General features: G+C 42.6%; 2 protein-coding genes and 2 long non-coding RNA genes across 10 annotated transcripts in view; 3 read left to right on the forward strand and 1 right to left on the reverse strand.

Annotated features, from left to right (window-relative positions):
• Window positions 1-33: 33 nt before the first annotated feature.
• Window positions 34-7,055, forward strand: LOC131679958 (uncharacterized). Its single transcript, XM_058960701.1, has 4 exons — window positions 34-295; window positions 361-421; window positions 485-5,708; window positions 5,803-7,055. Exons 3-4 carry the CDS (start codon window positions 683-685, stop codon window positions 7,053-7,055), a joined length of 6,279 nt encoding a protein of 2,092 aa, XP_058816684.1. The 5' UTR covers window positions 34-295; window positions 361-421; window positions 485-682.
• Window positions 7,056-10,775: 3,720 nt separating this feature from the next.
• Window positions 10,776-11,949, forward strand: LOC131682526 (uncharacterized). Its single transcript, XR_009304096.1, has 3 exons — window positions 10,776-11,085; window positions 11,139-11,514; window positions 11,597-11,949. It is a non-coding gene; the product is annotated as an uncharacterized LOC131682526 (long non-coding RNA).
• Window positions 11,950-12,790: 841 nt separating this feature from the next.
• LOC131682525 (uncharacterized) lies at window positions 12,791-13,736 on the reverse strand. Its single transcript, XR_009304095.1, has 2 exons — window positions 13,443-13,736; window positions 12,791-13,400 (listed from the first exon to the last, which is right to left on the reverse strand). It is a non-coding gene; the product is annotated as an uncharacterized LOC131682525 (long non-coding RNA).
• A 3,623-nt stretch (window positions 13,737-17,359) lies between these two features.
• LOC131682523 (ankyrin-3) overlaps window positions 17,360-21,764 on the forward strand; it is a 174,589-nt gene continuing 170,184 nt past the window's right edge. For all 7 annotated transcript variants that reach the window (XM_058964053.1, XM_058964058.1, XM_058964059.1 and 4 more), the window contains exon 1: window positions 17,360-18,429. In XM_058964053.1, coding sequence (XP_058820036.1) covers window positions 18,286-18,429 — 144 coding nt within the window. In that variant the 5' untranslated portion in view covers window positions 17,360-18,285. The remainder of the gene's footprint in view (window positions 18,430-21,764) is intronic.

Below are 21,764 nucleotides of genomic sequence, written 5' to 3' on the forward strand. Positions count from 1 at the left end.
TTTCCGGCTGAACTTTACTGGGTCCACGGTCGACCACCTGTCGGTGAAGGACAATTTTGATGTAGTGAGGACCATTTGAAATGGAAGGATAGGAAAAGGGAAGAAGGACCGTTTGAAATGGAAGGATAGAAAAAAAGGAAAAAAGGATCGTTTGAAATGGTAGGATAGAAAAAGATAGACGTCATGCACAGATGAGAGGAAGATATAAGAAAAAATATAGATGAAATTTGTTAGTTAGTAGTTGAAAATATAGACCATTGAATTCGTGAACATCACAAGCAAAAATTTAAATCCCGTAAGTAGAACCTACGTCGGAGAGGAATTCTTTTAATCCTTACCCTGAATTATATTCCTTAGCAGGTGATAGTAGCACAAGAATACTGTCGGTCAGAACGGACGGTGTCGGATTGTTCAAGTTAAGGTTAGGACAAACGTGGCGTGAATTTGTTCGCCCTGAAAATTAACATTTTGATCCAAATTGTAGCTTTAAACGGAATAGTATTCCACCTGCACAATTGTTGGGAAGAAGAAGGATTACGTATTGAACCGATGTAAGTAGCGTATAAGTTTCCTAGGGCATTTCATTAATAAAGCTCCACAGCTTTTAGCTGATTCATGCTGAAAAGCCGTTTATTCAATCCACCCAACAATCTAAAAGATCGTCCAAGATAACCACGAAGCAATGCCGAATTGTACAGGAAGTGCCCCCACCGTGGAAACACACTGTAATCAGTGTAATGAACCTGACACGGATCGGATGGTAAGCTGTTGTCACTGTGATTCGTGGTGGCATTTTTCCTGTGTGGGTGTGAACGACAGCATTGATGCGACAGACCGACCGTTTACATGCCCAAACTGTCAGAGACCGTCGGCACAGATTCCGGTGATTGATGCACCCGGAAGCAAGGCTAACAGCAAAGCAGGAACGAGCACTTCAACCTGTAGTGCTGGAGCAATAAGGGCTCGCCTACAGCTCGAGAGACTTGAGGCCCAGAAGGCTTTGGCGATTAAGCGTATAGAGTTGGAGCGCCGGGAGCACGAGCGGAAGATGGAGCAAGAGAAGCAGAAAAAGGAAGCAGAGTTTGAGCGGAGGCAATTGCAGCTAGAGCAGGCGGTAATGAACGAGTCATTCCGTTTGAGAGAGGTGATTGACCTAGGTGGGGAAGGCGATGAAGACAACCGGAGTGTCGCCTCAGTGCAGAGTTCCTTCAGCAAGGTACAGCAGTGGAAGGTCGCCCATTCGACGTTGGTTGTCCCGACGGAGAAGGCTCCAGCTATTGGTACGAGTAATGCGACGACAGCAACTGGAATACAAGCTAGGCAGGACGCCATGCAGCAACCAACTAGCATTAACGAGGGTATTCTAGAAGCAGCGTTGGCAGGTATTTCGTTAGGGCAGTCAGGGTTGGAGCCAACGTTAGGGGGTATTATCGGTCGAGCCGAAAGCACAACAGCGCCAATAGTTGGTAGCGGTCAGGCTAACATTTTCTCGGTTACCTCCGCGCTCGCCGGGCCTAGCAAAGGCATCGCAAATGTAATCCCCAAGCAGCATGCTTTCCAAAACTATCCCTTTCCTCTCACCCAGCCTCCTCCAGCAGGCAATTCGTTTGTCATTCCGCGAGTTGGTAATCCGAATTTTGCAATCGCCGCGCAATCGACCGCAGTGAATAGAGATAGTGCAGGCCCAATTAGAGGTCCAGTGACAGTGGAAGAATTACTGGGAGGAGAGTATTCCCAGTCGTACGCCGGCCAACCGTTACCGTCTGTGATCCCCACTGAGCAAAGGTTTTCGAGAAGGCAGACGGTGCCACCAGGAATCCAATTGGGACCGCAGGAGCAACCACGGTTTGCGGAGTTCCAGGCTGGTGCGCAGCAACCTCCGTTGCATGACGAGCAGGCGTATTGGGGACCGACACCACGACAATTGGCGGCAAGACACGTGATGAACAAGGAGTTGCCAATCTTTTCTGGTAATCCGGAGGACTGGCCGCTATTCATTAGCTCGTACGTTAACTCTACTCAGACGTGCGGGTTTTCGAACGAGGAAAATTTGGCGAGGTTGCAACGGTGTTTGAAGGGGCACGCACTTGAATCGGTGCGGAGTCGACTGTTGCTACCGGCGAGCGTCCCAAATGTTTTAGCTACGCTGGAGACACTTTATGGTAGACCGGAATTGTTGATCCATGCGTTGTTGCAGAGGATCCGAGGGGTACCTGCGCCAAAACAGGAAAGACTAGATACGCTAATCGGTTTCGGTATGGCGGTGCAGAATTTTTGTGATCATCTGGAAGCCGGGAGGCATGAAGCGCATCTCAACAATCCGATGCTACTGTTCGAGTTGGTAGAGAAGCTTCCAGCACATATGAAACTGGACTGGTCGCTATACAAGCAGCGCTGCGGGGAAGTGAACCTGCGTTCTTTCTCGCAGTATATGCAGACGCTCGTGCGAGCGGCATCCGACGTGACCGTGAACTACGATCCTAGGCCGCAACCTGTACAGCAGCCGCGAATAGTGAAGGAGAAGAACGGAAAGGACAAAAACTTCTGCGGAACTCACTCAATGGAGGATTCTTCTTTGATGGCGACGAACAAAGAAGCATCTGGCGTTACGATGCGCCCATCAAGCCCAGCGTGTTTCATTTGCAAAAACCCGGGGCATCGGGTAAAAGACTGCTCAGAGTTCGACAAGAAAACGGTCGATGAACGCTGGGAGACAATACAGAAACTCGGCTTGTGTCGGCTCTGTCTTGGAGCACACGGAAGGCGCCCCTGCAAGAATCGCAAGCAATGCGATATCGACGGGTGTCAACGGCGTCACCACCCTTTGCTGCACTCCAAACGGGACACAAATGAAGCCCAGCAGGCCAGGGAAAACGGAAAGACGCCAGGAAATGGCTGTAAGAAGTTTGGGAACGACGGAAATTCGGCGAAGAATGGGTCCAGGCAAGTATCGAATGAAGCTAAGCCAAGTAGTTCCAAAGCTGTCACCAACCATCATTCCGCTGGGAAGACTACGCTTTTTCGTATTATTCCAGTGACTTTGTATGGGAACAATCGATCTGTGTCCGTGTATGCTTTCTTGGACGACGGCTCGGAGAGAACGCTGATTGACGAAGAGTTGGTAAAGGACCTTGGGGTTGTAGGAGATCCGCAACCATTGTGCTTGCAGTGGACGGCGAACGTGAAGAGGTCAGAAGCTAATTCTCAACGGGTCGCATTGGAAATAGCAGGACGGTCAGGAGCATCCAAACATTCTTTGTCGGACGTGCGCACCGTAAGCAAGCTGGACTTACCACGACAATCCTTGCGGTACGCGGAACTCGCAGAAACCTTTCCGTACCTAAAGGGCCTACCGATCGATGATTACGATCAAGCGGTACCGCGCATCCTCATCGGAAACGACAACGCTCACGTTACATCGACACTCAAGCTACGAGATGGCCGACCGGGAGAGCCGATAGCAGCAAAATCACGTTTGGGATGGACGGTCTACGGATCCAACCAGGACAAGTCAGGGGATATCGTTCATAGTTTCCACATATGCGAGTGCCAGGAGGCCGAGCAGACCCTACATGAGCTCGTGGAGAAGTTTTTCTCAGTCGAGAGTCTGGGTATAATGGAAGTCGCCCATCCTGAGTCCGCGGAAACTCAACGAGCAAATCGGATCCTGATGGAAACTACTAAGCGGGTCGGACAGCGATTCGAAACTGGGCTTCTCTGGAAGTACGATAGCTTCGAGTTCCCGGACAGCTACCAGATGGCGGTTCGACGACTGCAGTGTTTGGAAAGGCGTATGCAGAGGGATTTACTCATCGGCGAAAGTGTGAGGAGACAGCTTTCTGAGTATCAAGCGAAAGGGTACATACACAAAGCGACCCGGAAGGAGCTCGATGATTCAGATCCACGGCGTACGTGGTACTTACCTTTAGGAGTGGTCATCAATCCCAAGAAGCCGTCCAAGGTTCGTATCTTCTGCGATGCAGCGGCCAAAGTGGATGGAGTCGCACTCAACACGATGCTGTTGAAAGGGCCGAATCTGCTAAATACGTTGCTCAATGTTCTATACGGTTTCCGGGAGAAACGGGTCGCTCTGTGCGCGGATCTGAAGGAGATGTTTCACCAGATTTGGATTCGACGAGAAGATCGACATGCGCAACGACTGCTTTGGCGAGATGATCCTACACAAGCCCCCGATGTGTATTTGATGGACGTCGCAACGTTTGGTGCAACGTGTTCACCGTGTTCGGCACAATTCGTGAAGAATTTGAACGCTAAGGAGCATTCAAGACAGTATCCAGTTGCAGCCGACGCAATTATCCGGAAGCACTACGTGGATGACTACTTGGACAGCGCTGACGACGTTGACGAAGCGGTGAAGCTGGCACATGAAGTCAAACTGGTCCACTCTCTCGGCGGATTTCATCTGCGGAACTGGCTTTCAAATTCCACCGAGGTTCTCGCACGGGTCGGGGAGAGAGACCCAGTCACAGAAAAGTGTCTCCAGCTGGACAAGAACAGTTCAACCGAACGCGTGCTCGGGATGTACTGGAAGCCGGTCGACGATGTCTTCACGTTTACAACGACGCTAGCGGTGGGTGCGGAGCATCCAACTAAGCGCCAGGCACTGCGAGTAGTGATGAGCCCATTCGATCCGGCAGGATTGTTGTGTTTTTTCCTCATACACGGCAAGGTACTAATCCAGGAGCTGTGGAGGGCGAAGACGACATGGGATCAACTAATTCCGGAGGAGTTACTTGGGAAGTGGATGCGGTGGACGAGTTTGTTCAAACATCTGGACCAGATTAGCATTCCGCGTTGCTACTTTCCGCAACGTTCGGTGAAAGATATCTTGTCGCTGCAACTGCATATCTACGTGGATGCTAGCGAAGAAGCTTATGCGTGTGTCGCTTACTTTCGGGCGGTATTTCCGGATGGGATTTCTGTTGCGTTAGTCGGTGGGAAATCCAAGGTGGCTCCACTGAAGGCACACTCCATCCCACGGTTGGAGTTGATGGCAGCGGTAATCGGAGTTCGCTTGATGAAGACCATCCTCACTGGGCACTCGCTCGTAGTCGAGAAGACAGTGTTATGGTGTGACTCTAAGACGGTGCTGGCTTGGATAAATTCAGATCATCGAAGATATCGCCAGTTCGTAGCTTGCCGAGTAGGTGAGATTTTGTCCAAGTCGGAGGCGAAGCAATGGCGTTGGATATCATCGAGAAAGAACGTCGCCGACGATGCGACAAAGTGGGGAAAAGGGCCGTGTTTGTCCTCAGGCGGCCGTTGGTTCCGTGGTGACAACGATTTATATTTGCCAGAAGATCAATGGACCGTAGATGCAGATTCAGTCGGCGCGACGACCGACGAAGAGCTGAGGTCGTGTTTGGTGCACAAGGAGGTTATCGTACCGCCACAACTTGTGAGGTGGGAGCGATTCTCGAAACTGACGCATTTGTATCGATCGGTAGCACATGTTCATCGCTACGTACAAAATCTACGGCGAACGGTAAAACGAGAGACTCGACTGGACGGACCACTCACTCAAGAGGAATTAGCAACAGCCGAAACCACAATCTTTCGTTGGGTGCAGTGTGAGCAGTATCCGGACGAGGTGGCGACTTTGTCAGTAATGCGGGACAAGCAGCCAGGACAACAGGCGCGGCTAGAGAAAACCAGCAAAATATACAAACTCTCCGTACTTGGACGAAGCAGGTGTTATTCGTTCTGATGGAAGGATATCTGCTGCGACCGTCGCCGCGTTTGACACTAAGTTTCCAGTAATATTGCCGAAAGCCCATCCAGTGACTAGACTGCTGGTTGAATGGTACCACCAACGATTTCTTCACGCCAATGGCGAGACTGTCGTGAACGAAGTGAGACAGCGTTTCCACATATCGCAACTGCGCCCGTTCGTGCGTAAGGTGGCTAAAGAGTGCGCCTTGTGTAAAGTCAAGAAGCCAAGTCTGGCGACACCCCGAATGGCTCCACTCCCGGCGGCCAGGTTGCAGGCGTACGTACGTCCATTTTCCTACGTAGGCGTCGACTATTTCGGGCCGATCGGCGTGCGGGTGAACCGAAGTATTGCAAAACGATGGGTAGCTCTGTTCACGTGTATGACCACACGAGCAATCCATCTCGAAGTCGCTCACACACTTTCAACGGAATCTTGCAAGATGGCGATCAGGCGTTTCATCGGACGCAGAGGAGCACCTGTGGAGATCCGCAGCGACAGGGGCACAAATTTCGTGGGATCGAGCAACGAACTTAAGCAGGAGATGGGCAAAATCGAGCGCCAGCTTGCCGAAACGTTCACCAACGCGAACACGAAATGGGTGTTTAACCCACCTGGATCACCTCACATGGGTGGCGCCTGGGAGCGTCTAGTGCGGTCGGTGAAAACCGCTCTTGCTGCAATGGAGTCTTCTCGAACGCCGAACGAAGAAACGCTGGCAACGTTGCTAGTGGAAGCTGAGAGTGTGGTCAATTCGAGACCGCTAACATATATTCCTCTGGAGACGGCGCAACAGGAGGCTCTAACACCGAACCACTTTCTTCTAATGAGCTCGAGCGGCGTAACGCAGACTCCGAAGACGCTTACGGATCCAAGACAAGCCTGCAGGAGCGACTGGAATCTATGCCGTACAATGGTAGATCAGTTTTGGCGCCGGTGGGTGCGGGAATATCTTCCTACCATCGCACGTCGTACCAAGTGGTTTGAGGAGACAAAACCGATCGAGGTAGGAGATTCGGTGATCATCGTGGAGGAGAAGATACGCAACGGATGGATTCGAGGACGTGTAGCCAAGGTCGTGGTGGGCCGAGATGGGCGAGTTCGCGATGCCGTGGTGCAGACTCCCGACGGAATGGTGCATCGACCTGTAGCAAAGCTGGCGCGGATCGACATAGAAAAGGTGGGGCTTCAGCCGGGAACAGCAGAAGGTAAAGCTGAACCGGAGATAGCTAACCAGCCTTACGGGTCGGGGAGTGTTACGGTATGTCCCGCTGACCCCTTCCAACTCCACGGTCGACCACCTGTCGATGAAGGACAATTTTGATGTAGTGAGGACCATTTGAAATGGAAGGATAGGAAAAGGGAAGAAGGACCGTTTGAAATGGAAGGATAGAAAAAAAGGAAAAAAGGATCGTTTGAAATGGTAGGATAGAAAAAGATAGACGTCATGCACAGATGAGAGGAAGATATTATTCGTGGCATTTAAAACTGGACTCCATGAAAGTGCGATTTTTCTTATAAAAGTGCGCTTTTACATTGAATCGTTTTCATGTATAAGGCGCACTTATTCCTCGTTGGATAATACATAAGTGCGTAATAGACACCAAGGCGATTCAATGTAAAAGCGCAGTTTTATTCGCGTTTCCGCACTTTCAGTCGCACTTATTATGTGCGCAATGCGCTATATAAGAAAAAATATAGATGAAATTTGTTAGTTAGTAGTTGAAAATATAGACCATTGAATTCGTGAACATCACAAGCAAAAATTTAAATCCCGTAAGTAGAACCTACGTCGGAGAGGAATTCTTTTAATCCTTACCCTGAATTATATTCCTTAACAGGTGATAGTAGCACAAGAATACTGTCGGTCAGAACGGACGGTGTCGGATTGTTCAAGTTAAGGTTAGGACAAACGTGGCGTGAATTTGTTCGCCCTGAAAATTAACATTTTGATCCAAATTGTAGCTTTAAACGGAATAGTATTCCACCTGCACAATTGTTGGGAAGAAGAAGGATTACGTATTGAACCGATGTAAGTAGCGTATAAGTTTCCTATGGCATTTCATTAATAAAGCTCCACAGCTTTTAGCTGATTCATGCTGAAAAGCCGTTTATTCAATCCACCCAACAACGGGTCCAACGATGGACGTTCGTTGAACGGTTATTTGTACGATGTCCAAATTGGTCCAACGAACGTCCTTCATTGGACGATTTTGAAACCAACCGTTCTTAGAGGGCAGTGATACAACCGATTCTACACACTCAATTAAATTTGGTAATTTCCGCACAGAGAACAGTCACTTAAAATTTCTAACTTCCCAGTTAAGCTCAGCCGAAAATAAACCGGAATTCTGGCTGGTTTCAGTTCGTATCCCGGTTCCAGTGACACAACCTATTCTACTTAGAATCGGTTGTGTCACTAGAGCCGGATTAGGAACTGGAAACAGCCAGAAATCCAGTTCATTTCCGGCTGAATTTTGCTGGGATATAGCTCCCCTCTAAGAACGGTTGGTTTCAAAATTGTCCAACACGCAGAAAAATATATTGTAGATATAACAATATTCTGGTTCAAACTCAATAATAATTATTATTATCTCAGGGCTAATAATATTCACTAGTTGATTCAATCCATAATATTGTCATTTCTACAATTAATTCTGGTTTTGACGTATCTAGATTTAAATCGCATTATGGGTTGGATCAACAATAAAAGTGTTGAAACGATCGACATTGTGTTGTTGATCGAATGATGTGAACACGATTAGTTCAACAATATTCTGTTGTTGAAGCAACAAATAATACAGCAAACAATTACTATTGAAATGTTTGTTTCTTTTCAATAAAAATAAACCAAAATATTTTTTAATGGCTTAAAATTTATTTATAATGAAACGTTTGAAAATCTTACTGGTTCATTTGCTAGATAAAACTTTTCTCATTTCAGGGTTGTTCTGAAAGATAGAAAGATGTTACTTTCAATATATTTAAATTACCACTAAGCGCTTACCCAGAGAGTATCCTTTACGCCAATATGATTGTTGCAATAGCATCGCAACTGTCCTGTGACTGAGTTGCAAATTCTGTGAAAACAAAAATTATATTGTTGGTAAATAAATTATGATATATCATAGTACCGTCGTTTTACTTTAGTTTTCTTACTTACATGTATGTAGAAGAAAAATACGTGCATAGAACACACACACGAAATACACAATACACGCTGGTTTGCTACTATGCAAGACCAGCATAAAATAAATTTTGGTTGAAGTAACAATAATATTGTTAGTTCAATAATAAAACAGTGTATATTTAACAATCAATGAGTTTTGAATCAATAATTGATTGACCAATTAAATCAAAAATGAATTTTGTTGGTTTAAGCGTTTGAAATTGCGCTGCGTGAATGAAGGACGTTCGTTGGACCAATTTGGACAACGTCCAAATAACCGTTCAACGAACGTCCATCGTTGGACCCGTGTTGAACGATTTTGAAACAATTTTTTGGACTTCTCAGTGGGTCAGCAATGGAGCTGTATCCCACCCTCTAAGAACGGTTGGTTTCAAAATCGTCCAATGACGGACGTTCGTTGGACCAATTTGGACAACGTCCAAATAACCGTTCAACGAACGTCCATCGTTGGACCCGTGTTGAACGATTTTGAAACAAATTTTTGGACGTCTCAGTGGGCAGTTAAACTCATTCCAGAACCGGTTCGGATTTATGAACGGAGTCAGTATGGAATCCAACTCAAAGGCAACAACCGATTCCGACTCAATCGGTTTCAGAATCGGTTGTTGCATTTGAGTTGGAATCCATACTGACTCAATTCAGGATTCCGAATCAAATTCCGAATGGTTTGACCGGGAACTTACTGATTTTCAGCGATATACTTTCCGAGTTTCAGAAAAACAATCCTCACTTCTACCAAATACAAATTAATTACGCCAAGGCCTCATATTATATACATATTTCTTGAGCGTTTTTTCAAAACGTCATATCTGCAATGAGTTATTCTCTTTGTTTACTTTCTCTTCTGTTAATAATTCGGTCACTTTAACATTTATCCCTCAACTCTTTGCATAATATGCTAGTTTAAACCACCGCCTTTCGAACTGTACTGTAAGATAAGTGGAAAGTGTTATAGTGGCGCCGTAAAAATCGAAAGAGAAAGTAAACAAAGAGAGTAACTCATTGCAGATATGACGTTTTGAAAAAACGCTCAAGATTTGTATTTGCTTCTACTGAGATCTCGATAAAAGCTTTGTTAGCTGTGTTCGGCTGTGTAAAAATTGGTGAAAGTTGCGAAATAACCCAGTCAAGCTCAGCCGGAAATGAACCGGAATTCTGGCTGGTTCCAGTTCGTATTCCGGCTCCAGTGACACAACCGATTCTAGTTAGAATCGGAGGAGCCGGAATGCGAACCGGAACCAGCCAGAATTCTAGTTCATTTCCGGCTGAACTTTACTGGGAAGCTGGGATTCTGTAGAAAAAAAAAATTAAGAGTGTAACTAAAATCAGTTGTGTCTCTAGAGATCCCACTGAGACGTCCAAAAAATTGTTTCAAAATCGTTCAACACGGGACCAACGATGGACGTTCGTTGAACGGTTATTTGGACGTTGTCCAAATTGGTCCAACGAACGTCCTTCATTGGACGATTTTGAAACCAACCGTTCTTAGAGGGATACGACGGTTTAAGAATGGTTGGTTTCAAAATCATCCAATGAAGGACGATCGTTGGACCAACGTTGGAGACGAGCAAATAACCGTTCAACATCGTGCATCGGTGGACCCGCGTTGAACGATTTTGAAACAATTGTTGGGCTTCTCAGTGGAGAATTGGAACCATTCGGCATTCCGGCTCATTTTTCTGTTGGGGAGAGGGTTTATACAACGACACGACGTACCACTCTATGAAAAGTTAAATGAAAAAAGTGTCCATTACCATTCACCTCAAGTTACCGGAGCATTGCATTACCCCTCGGAAATCACAAAATATAAATTTTCTAGCAACACTGTTTTGTTATTGTTTACTAGGGAGTTGGTTACCATGCCATTTGTTGTGCCATTCTGTTTGTGAAAAAATGGAATACATCTTGGAAACGAGTGCGGAGTACATTTATAGTAAATTTCCAACAGACAAATAGAAATTATTCGGACGAGAAACGTTCGTGAGCCCTGAGATTACTCCTGACCACTCAAGTGGGGTTGCTGCCGGACTATCAACTAGGACAGCTTTAGTCTGTGTTAAATTTAGTCCGATGCGTGGGGTCATTTTGCATTGACGGGATCATCGAAACAGCATTTTTTTTCCGTATCTTTCCGGCATCGTTAGCCATCGTGGGAATTTAGCAGGTATTTTATCTTTCAATAAGTGCGATTCAAACGAAATAACATTATTTTTTTAGACTTGTTTAAATTGGATTTAATGCTAAACCACCCTTAGCACATAAGATTGAGCTACTTGTTCCTCCCATAGGTACTCCCAATAAGATCAGTGGTGACACTGTCAAGGTAACTGGAAGCAAGATGATTCTGAAAATCTTTCTTGACCTTCCAATTCGATTTGTCAATCGCTTTGGAGGAACGATGTGCGGAAACGACAATATTTGTTAGTTTTCAGGAATCTAAAAGAAGTGCGTCATTTGATAATTAAGCATACTATACAATGTTAATTTGATGGTTTGCATACCATTCAGACAACGATTACATTGATGATAGCAAAAGTGTTGCTGTCAAATGTTCCACGAAGTAAATTCTTTGGTGTTAAGGGATTGTGTCATCGTAAGTAACCTTGATAAAAAATCTCATATTATTGATTTGTTTCATTTTCATAACGTGCTGTTACTCGTTCGAACAATTCTAGTTCCTAAATACTGGGAAAGCCAATTGAACATACCGTTGCCGCAACGTGCTGTCGGGTATAAAGCGACTCTGCTTCGCGATGTTCAGAAGAATTTCCGTCTCAAGCTGCTGACTCGAGGCGCACGGTTCAACATTCTATGAACGAAAAGTCCAGAATATGGTGATGACCGGTGGCAGTATGCTAGTAAGTCCAGTAGGAATTCTGGCTGGCTCTAATTAGAATCGGTTGTGTCGCTGGAGCTGAATCATTTTCCGGGTGGATTTACTGGGATAGTGCAGGTGTAATGAAAGGCAATAAAGTTGGCAAATTTTTCGCAACTTATTAAAATGTTGCTGTTTTAAATAAATTTCATTTTCTTTCGATCAAGATTACTTTTTATTTTGAACTGGATCACTGACAGGTTTGTTATTATTTACGATTAGTGGTCATATGATGATTGAGTGTCGTTAACAGAGTTCCGGTTTGCGTAGCTACACCAATAGCTAAGAGAAGAGAAGACAATTGCGTAGCTAATATGATCCAGCTCTAACCTCAAGATTGAACCAGCTTCTGATTGGTTGTTTTTCCAGACAAGATATATTTACGAACGAGATGAAAAACAGTGGTACTGAATCTATTCTGGCTACTTTTTATACATAGTATCAACAATTAATGCAAATTGAATAAAACTTCTGAGTGACGGTATAGCTACGTGAACTGTTAAGAGAGACATGAATGAAAATAAAATTTAATTTTCAAATGCAGCTATAGTATTGTGAATTCTTATTGAGGTGTAATCTTTGAGGTACAATTATTTCCAGTCTGTGAAAAGCATGCAAAAGGAATCTGGAACGATGGATGCTTGTTGTCTTTAGATTTACGGTGGGGCCTAGTAAAGAAAATTAAGAAGAGAAGGAAGCCTGTTTCTCTTCTCTTAGGACCCAGCAACGAACATCACATTCCATCAGTTGATGCATGTAAGGGCAGTTGATGCATGTAAGGGCAGTTGTTTGATAGAAAACTTTTTTTGAACTCTAGGCCTGAGATTTCGTTGGGCCGTAAGTTTTGGCAAAGCGGTCGGTTGGCTCAGCCATAAAGTAGTGTTAGTAATGCAATAGTGGATCCAGGGGAGGTTTCTGGATTTGTTTTCCGTAATATTCAACTTGTGAAATTTCAAATAGATATCTTTCTGTAACTAGTGAGATACCACAAGGCTGATAGTTAATACAATACAATTTGTTTTATTTTCAAACCAAATGTTCTACTAATTTTATTTAAATTCTTATTACTGCTCCCTCCATTTGTTTTTAGATCTGCGCCTATCTTGGCCCTTATAGTAATGACGATGAAAATTGCACATCGCTTCCGTGACAGCTTCGTCGAAACTAAGTATAGAGACCGGAATGCCTGGATTGTCTTTGCTTTAGTTTCAGTCTACTTCCTAGTCCCGTACAATGGCAATATTTTCAGCATCATATTTTACATGTCATTAGTCGCTGCCGCCCATTTAAACACTAGCCACAGCCCCTTTTCGTACAAACGAATGGATCACAGGTTTCCTTTTGAGGAGCCATCGCCCGACCAATATACATCGTTCTAGTAAAAATATGTTTTTTTAAAGTCGCTAAATAAGAGATTTTGGCTGATTTACTGAAACACTGCTAGGACAATACTGCACCTGTTCATTAACCAGATTCAATCAGAAGACTTACAATCACCACGTCGTGCATGAAAAAAACAAAGGTTCCTGTCGACTGGCTAGTACGTGAACTTTGTCAATCTGTTATGATGAATCCCATTCGAAAATTTCCAAACCTATAAAGAACTGCACAAATTATTAACATTTTACGACTTTCTATTCTAGTACCTTTGAAGCTTTCGCCGTATCACACACGATGGACCAACGTTGATGACACTATATACAATTATTACGCTCCTTGATATCATCCCTATAATTTCCGGAATTTGTCGACTGTATTTTTTTATTATTCAAAAATGAGTGATAGTAACCAGGAGAAGCAACGGTAACTATAGGAGCAGATTGTTAAAAGAAAATAACAGATTCATAAGTGCTGCTAGTTTCATGCATTTTCTACCAAATGTCATATTTGACATTACCAGTTACCTGAGTCACTGGGGGGTAGTCGGATTTTCGATACAGTTTTGGAATGTCAGTGTCTAGTCGTGTCGTTGGTTTATACCCAGCTAAACTCATTCCAGTACTGGTTCGGAAATCCGAACCGGTTCCGGAATCAGTTTAACTGGGCAGAAGAGGACACAAAACCAGTGTAATGTTTCAAAAGGGACCAAAGCAATTATCAGCAAAAATAGTTCAAAACTCCATAAACATATGATTACGGCGTATAAGCAAATACAAATATGTTAATACGGAATGCTCAGATATTTTTTCGAGGACGCGTTTTAAGCTACCCTGTACCCACAGAGAACAGACATCCATGATCGAACAAAAATATTTAAAAAACGTGTGTAAACATTTGAATTAATATACTAAAAACACTAGCGCCGCCACACCAACCTATCCCAACTATCCGTCAAATCGATTCCGGAACCGGTTCGAAATCCTGGATGGATTCTGCATGGAATCTAGCTCAAAGAAAACAACCGATTCCGACTCTATCGGTTGACGCATTTGAGCTGGAATTCATGCTGGAAGTCCGAATCGGTTCCGGACTAGTTTGACTGGGTAGAGGAATAACCGCTGTCAATTCTGTCACACTCAGCCACAAAAAAAAACATGACGACAGTAGCGCACCTGGTTTAGATATCCAAACTACCTTCGAAACCGTTAGAGATTTTACACAAGTTGAATGCTGAAGATGGACGTCTGTTCTCTGTGCTGTACCTGTGGTTACAGAGAACAGACATCCATGATCGAACAAAAATATTTAAAAAAAACGTGTGTAAACCACACCAACCTGTCCCAAGTATCCCTCAAATCCATTCCGGAACCGGTTCGAAATCCTGAATGGATTCAGTATGGCATCTTGCTCAAAGAAAACAACCGATTCCTACTCTATCGGTTGATGCATTTGAGCTGGAATTCATGTTGGAAGTCCCAACCGGTTCCGGACTAGTTTGACTGGGTAGAGGAATAACCGCTGTCAATTCAGTCGAACTCAGCCACAAAAAAAACATGACGACAGTAGCGATAGTTTGGATATCCAAACTACCTTCGAAACCGTTAGAGATTTTACACAAGTTGAATGCTGAAGATGGACGTCTGTTCTCTGTGCTGTGGTAGTGCACTTTGATGAAATAGTGATAAAACTGGCTACACGGTAACAATTCTGAAACTTTATCGGAGTGTGAAAATGCAATCAATAAATATTTGGATTCTGCAAGGCACAATATTTATGGTGGAAACTTATATGCTGTTTGCTAGTTCTGTCTTATACAGGCACACGGTTTGATAATTACCTGAACCAATTGAAGTGATATTTTCCCCGTTTCAGACAGACGTGGCAACACTGCCGAATCGCTCGGAAGTGATTTTTTATTCGTCTAATAGTTTTCAAAATTTGGCAGTGACATGTAGTATATTTAACAGGAAATCGAAGTTAATCGCTCAGTAGGCCATTTCTCCTGTTATATTATGTGTTAGTAGGCAAAGATATCGCGAGAATAGTATAGTAGTGATTTTATCGTTCCCTCTAAGAACGGTTGGTTTCAAAATCGTCCAATGAAGGACGTTCGCTGGACCAATTCGGACAACGTCCAAATAACCGTTCAACGAACGTCCATCGTTGGACCTGTATTGAACGATTTTGAAACAATTTTTTGGACGTCTCAGTGGGTTATTATAATGTATTTGCGCAAATCAAGCCACCAAAAAAATACACCCATTTAGCATCCACAGCGCCATCTGAACTTGGCTTGTTGATGCAACTATTTCACTGACTGTGGATGGAGGAGAATTCTTTGCAGAAATGCCATCAATTAACAAATTGAGAGCAACGCTCTGGTGAGATCGTGTTGTGTTGTACTTCTATGTTTATATTTTTACCTTATTTTAAATACATGCCAGAATCAAAAATAATATTTTTTATTCTTGAATATATTGCACATATCCAATTGATACATCCGCACGGGGCTTATTGTATATGAAGATGGCCTTAGAATGTATGTATATGACCAGGCATTCTTAAAATGGGTCGTTGGATGTACAGTAGAGCTATCGCCTTTCATCTCCAGGGTTAAACATGTGTACATCTATGGATAATACAAAATTTTAATGAAGAGATGCAGACGAGTTTCTTTCATAAAAGCACTGCAGCGGGAAATAGATTGTATAAACACACACATAGTGTTTATGACATGTGACGTGTGCCTGTGCATACAAGAGCCGTAGAGAATTATATAAACTTATCCAGCTGCGTTGGTATTGTGCCGTTTTAACGTACGTTTGAATAGGGAGGAAAACAAATCGTTTTAACGACGAATTGGGAGGGAAACAAACCGCTTCTGGACTCAAGGGAAGGGCGGTAGCATAAAGGTGCGAGATCTCAGGCTGTTCGCAACGCTACGATGTAAATTTGATCGGTCAAAATACATATAAAACACGGTGCTCCCACATGCGACACATATCGTTTTTTCTGATGTCAGTCGTTAAAAATATTAATGAAAAAAAAAATTAGAACAGTGTTCTATTCGTGTTTCGAATTGTAGAAAAGGTAAAACAAAATAGTCGAGCTGTTTTAAATCTGATCCAAAAAAGTGCTCGAAAATAGAACTGCATCTCAGCATTGCGATCGATCTGTTTTAGTCGGTGATGTAAAATAGAACAGCCCATATAGAATACATCAGCGTTGCGAACAGCCTCAGTGTGCGTATTTTAAACGTCGGATATCTCAATTAGGTACACGCAGAATTTGATTTATGCATCGATAGCATACTTTTCTATCTGCCTCCCTTTCTTCTGCTGTGGAATGTATGCATTGGGCATATTCGGTCTATCCACTCATTGAATTCTTACTAGAAGTATATGCTAGAAAATGCGTAAAACCACAGCAGAATAAAAGAAACAGGAATAGAAAGTATGCTGATGTAACTTTTCATATATTTGTTTCTCAGTGTACACGGTTAAATAAAACAACCTGCAGAATAAGTTCTTTTAACTTACTTTTGAGTTGTGCGTCGCTTTCGCACTTATTAGTGTTGTCGAAAACAAAACGAGAGATTTGACTCAGTCGAGGTCTTCCGTGGAGGAAGGTACTTTTGAGTTGTTTGGGGTATACTCAAAATTAGGTAAATTCAACTTAAATTTGAGTATAAAAAACCTATCAATAAGTTGTAATTTTTGCCGTGGTTAAATGGAAACTACCTTCAACTCGGTTTACCTAATTTTAAGTGCCCCACGATACCACGAGGTTGAGTCAAAGGAACTCAATTTTAGGTAGTTTTTTGTTTCCGTGTAGCGATGACAATGAAAAATCTGTTGCATTGCAGACCCCTCGACAACGAATTCCAGTAAAAACCTCTAGGAATTTATGCCACAATTCCGATTGGTTTCCATCTGAATGCTTATTCAAAAGATAAAACCGATTCAAGCTCAAACGGGTTTATAATTTGAGCCAGCATTTCAACAGAAATGGGTGAAAATACAGAATCAAATTTCGAACGGTTTGATTGGGTTACCGTGTCTGAAATTCGTTTGATGAACGGTTTCAGTAGTAAAACGAGTAAACGTCAACTTTCGTTCTTTGATAGTGCGCGTACAATGAACATTCATTCATGTTTGGGCTTCGTTTCTCTTCGTTCATTGTGCAGTCAGTCTTCGGAAAGAGCTTGCTTGCATCGGTTGTTTCATTCGTGTTGTGTTCTTTGTGCAACACATAAAGAAAAGTAAAAATAATTCAAAGTTGTAAAAAATAGAGTTTTTGGTTGGTGATAGCCCGTTGGGGTTTTTGGAGTGATAGTCGAATGAAAGTGGTTTTGCATCTGGAATCGATGAATGAAAGATTGGATGAAGCCAGTGCTTTGAAATAGATTTCTTTGATCGAAGTAAAAAGTGGTTAAGCGCTCTCGCGGTGGGCATACAACTATTTTTCACACTATCCGCTGAAAACTTTGCAAGCAAAAACAGACACTGCTACTGTTTTTAATTCAGAAATTCTCACCGCCTGTGTAATTTGAATTCTTTTCTAATACTAAATGTTTGAATGGGCGAAGAACAAAAGCTGATACAAATGTACTGTTGAGTGAAAAAATAGGCGTATAAGCAAAGAAGCAGGGAATTAGTGTATGGTATAGGTGGACTACCAAGAGTGGTCTGGCTGTGCTAGTTTTGTGTACGAAAACCAACCGGAAGGGGGACAAAAGTGCCGTGGAAGCGAGAGGTGAATTGTATAACAAAGGGGGAAAGCATCGAGAGCAACCAATAATATAGGTGCTGTGCCGTAGGAAGCGAAAGAAGAGCCTCAAAATATAGGCATTTGGTGAGGTGTAGTGTAGATGAAGCCACAGAGTCAAAAGTTCAATTTTTGATTCCACAAAACGGGTACTTCCGGTTAATTTGCACAAGTGAGTATTCAACTACGAAGTGAAACGTCAAGAATGATTGAACAAGCTTCGATTGTTTGAGAAAAATCGATATTCCACGCAAAGCTTGAGATAGAATTGAGTGGTAGTAAAGTGAGAATACGAAATTTTCATCTATATCATTGGAGAATTGTAGTCTGGAAGCTGAAAAAATGGCCCTGGAGGAGACACATAACGGTTCAGTGGTTCCGCAGAAGGACGACGCCCAAAAACAACACATTGAGGCATCCTCGTCCAACGAGAAGCTGAATGCTGTCGCCAATGGCACCGAAAAGTCTCGCAACAACAATAAACAGGTAAATAATAGACTTTTTCCATTCAGTCTTCAGTCACAGAAAATGCTTCCTTTTTCTTTAATGGAGCGATCGTCGACGTCAAGTGTATTGGTTGACTTTTTAATCTGAGTTATATTAAATAGCTTCTGAAACTAATTGAAATTTCTGCATCAATTCTTAGCTGCACATAGTTTTAGATATGGTTGCACATGGGACTGCCGTAGAAAGCAGTACTGCCCATAATCGCGAGTCAGTCCCATGTTCTGTGGGGTTTCCTGTCTACATGAGACTGACTTGCGATTATAGGCAGCAAATCGAAACCTTTGTCACCTAAGCGTCTAATGAAGTTAATCAGTCGATGTTACTTTTAAATATTAACTAGTTGTTTAGCTGTATATTTAAGGAAGGCACGATTGTACAAAAATAGTACACGTATTTTGAGGTTTTTGCGCAACTAATAAAAATAATTTATTACGCTTTACCAAACACTGGCTGCTAGGATTTTTGCAAATGTTGTCTTGATAAATTTGATTAAAGATTTACTATGATGATTCGACAAGCAGTTATGTTTCATCTTAAGAATGATATAAAAGTTAATAGTTAATCGCAGACAATACAGATAAAATGCTCAGCCTATAATTGTAATAATAGCTGACAACGTACGTTAGATATGTCGATTAAAAAGTAAGAATAAATGTACCTCGAACTTATTTTGACACAAACGAGTTATGTATAATTTTAGTTTATAGTCGATTCTTAGGCAGTGTTCATATCTGAGTAATTTAATTCAAAGTGAGTCACACTACTAATTAGTTCTGTCTAGAATTACACCTGTCGGAGCGAGGTGAGGTTCAAAGCGACGTGACGGGGGACGGAATATTCAATTATATGCACAGGTATATCATTCGCGAAAAAAACTTGCATAACAATTGATTCGCGGCATGTGTTTTGTTGTACAATAATGTGCGAGATAACTCGGCTGACCGGTTTGTATAGAAAATCAACTCTCACATGTGGGGGGGGGGTGTACAAATATACACTCATTGGTATCGGCAGTAGGCAAAGGATGATGGAGTGTTCCAAGTGTTTGGTGTACTATCCGGTAGCTTGTGCTTTCAGGTTTAATGTGTGCGTTATTGTTCGCTGTGAACAATTTATATTTAATTAGTCAACTCAGATAAGTTTATCATTAGATGTTTTATAATTTTATTCTCAACCTAAATATATAACATATCGCGTAACAGCATTGTCGCTACCTTATTGGTGTAGTAAGTCTCTGATCAGAGTTTCTGACCGAGCCAAAAATGCGTTCTCATCTCGAGTCCAGTTTGAACTAGACTTTGGACTAGGAACTAGCTCGGATAAGCACATGGGCGCCATATGAACACTTTCCCCACTTAAATTAGCTCATTTCTTATCATTATGACTTTTATTCATTCTTAACTTGAAACACTTGTACACTTGATATTTACTTTTATTATTTTAACTACCATACCCTAACCCACATTATGGGAGATGTGGCATTTTTCGTTTGTAATAAGACCGTAGTAATCGATAGAAAATGTAAACAAAGAAAGGTTCTCATTTGCAGTTACGTTGTATTTTAAAAATCATGCGATAATTTTTCTTCGGTTTCCATCAATCGTTGGGAATGCATTGATTTGAAAATAATGCATATAATACTAATACAAATGTAATGAATATTATAAACAAAAAGTTTATAGTTTTTTCCGGAGTTGTCCTACTGAAGCTGTAGAGCTAGGGTCTCGGAAGTGCTCCCCCGTCAGAATCACTCACTACAATTGCAGGTGAGACGGGAAATGTCACCCACTAAAACACTGCTTAAGCGTCTGGTAGAGTGGGTAAACAAATCGATTTCCTTTTTGTTCACTAAATTATTAGTATTGAGCATCTAGATTAGTCTCCTGCAAACACGGTGGCCACGCTTTTAGACAGCCATGCGTTCCACGCGTGTATGTGCTGTAACACACGCAGATTTCAATATTCAGCATTTTTCAAATTGGCGGATAAGATAACTCAAAAACTATTCAACGGATCGACTTGATATTATTAATTAGAATGCATCTTATGCGTAACCAGTCAATAAACCAAGGAAAACTGAATAAAAAATCCCTCCCCTTTATTTTGAAGAAAAGTAGGTGCTAGAACGTTCACTTATTCACTGGGGTGTTTTAGTGTTTTAGTGTCACGAGCGTTTGAAAGAGACAGATTGTAGGTGTATATGAGAGAATATGTAATTGATTGTGATAGTGAGTATTAGTATGAATATAATTTAAGTTATAGTAATAAAATCCCTGGGCTTGGGTGATGAGCCTGATGGGCGCGTACTCTTGCTTGGTCGATAAGAGTGGGAGATCCGACTGAGCGACAGCGAAAAAGCCGCGATTCGGAACAATTACCTCTGAATCGGTAATTGTTCCGAATCGCGGCTTTTTCGAAAAGAGGGTTAATTGGAAATGGTTCTAAATGGCCTATTTTATAACAAGCAATGAAAAAAATTCGGGGGAAAGCTTTAAAGTAGTTTAAACTGGAAAAATAAGTTGTTCCCACTTACCTTACTAACAATGGCATTGCTCATGCGAAAGTGACGTTAAGGGTGAAGGTAGTGTGATGCTGCTTTGCCGCATAGTCGAGTCCAAAGATTCGAAGCGGCGCAAAGCAGCTGAGAAGCCGACGGACGAGGTGTTTTTGATCTTGCTATCGAAAGGTGCAATCAAACCTGTAATCTACTCGTTTGCCCAGTATACTTAAACATAGGGGCTATCCCAAGTTTAAGTCCGACTGAGCGACAGCGAAAAAGCCGCGATTCGGAACAATTACCTCTGAATCTCATGACTAATAATCATTTGATCGAGTGTTTTGGCGGGCCGCTGATATGGATGTTTCTACTTTCAAATGGGGGAACATGCTGGTTCGGTTGTTCGGGGACTCATTTGATCTTGAGCATAGTGATCGAGTCATTCCATTCGGATCAATGAACTGTCATCTATAAGAGATGATCAGACTGAAGGTGGGTGTTTTTATCTCTTAAATCGCTCTGTCGCTCTGGATCGTGAAGATGGCGAGTAACACTCGTCTATAACGAGTCGGATTTGCTGTTTTCAGAAACAGAAATGACAATCTCTTATGGATGGAACCTTCTCTTAAACATACTGTTCAGCCACTAGTTAATACTCAACTAGATCAACTTAATAAACTGAAACACGTAGTTTTTAAAGAAATCCAATCCACGTGAACCACATCACCAAACACCTAAAAGTAGTTTAGATGCATGTAATATCTATTTCTTTATCGCTCTCGCAGGTTGACGGGAATGACGATATTTTAAGCATCAT

The sequence above is a fragment of the Topomyia yanbarensis genome, chromosome 2 (assembly GCF_030247195.1).
Source record: "Topomyia yanbarensis strain Yona2022 chromosome 2, ASM3024719v1, whole genome shotgun sequence".
Lineage (NCBI taxonomy): Eukaryota > Metazoa > Arthropoda > Insecta > Diptera > Culicidae > Topomyia > Topomyia yanbarensis.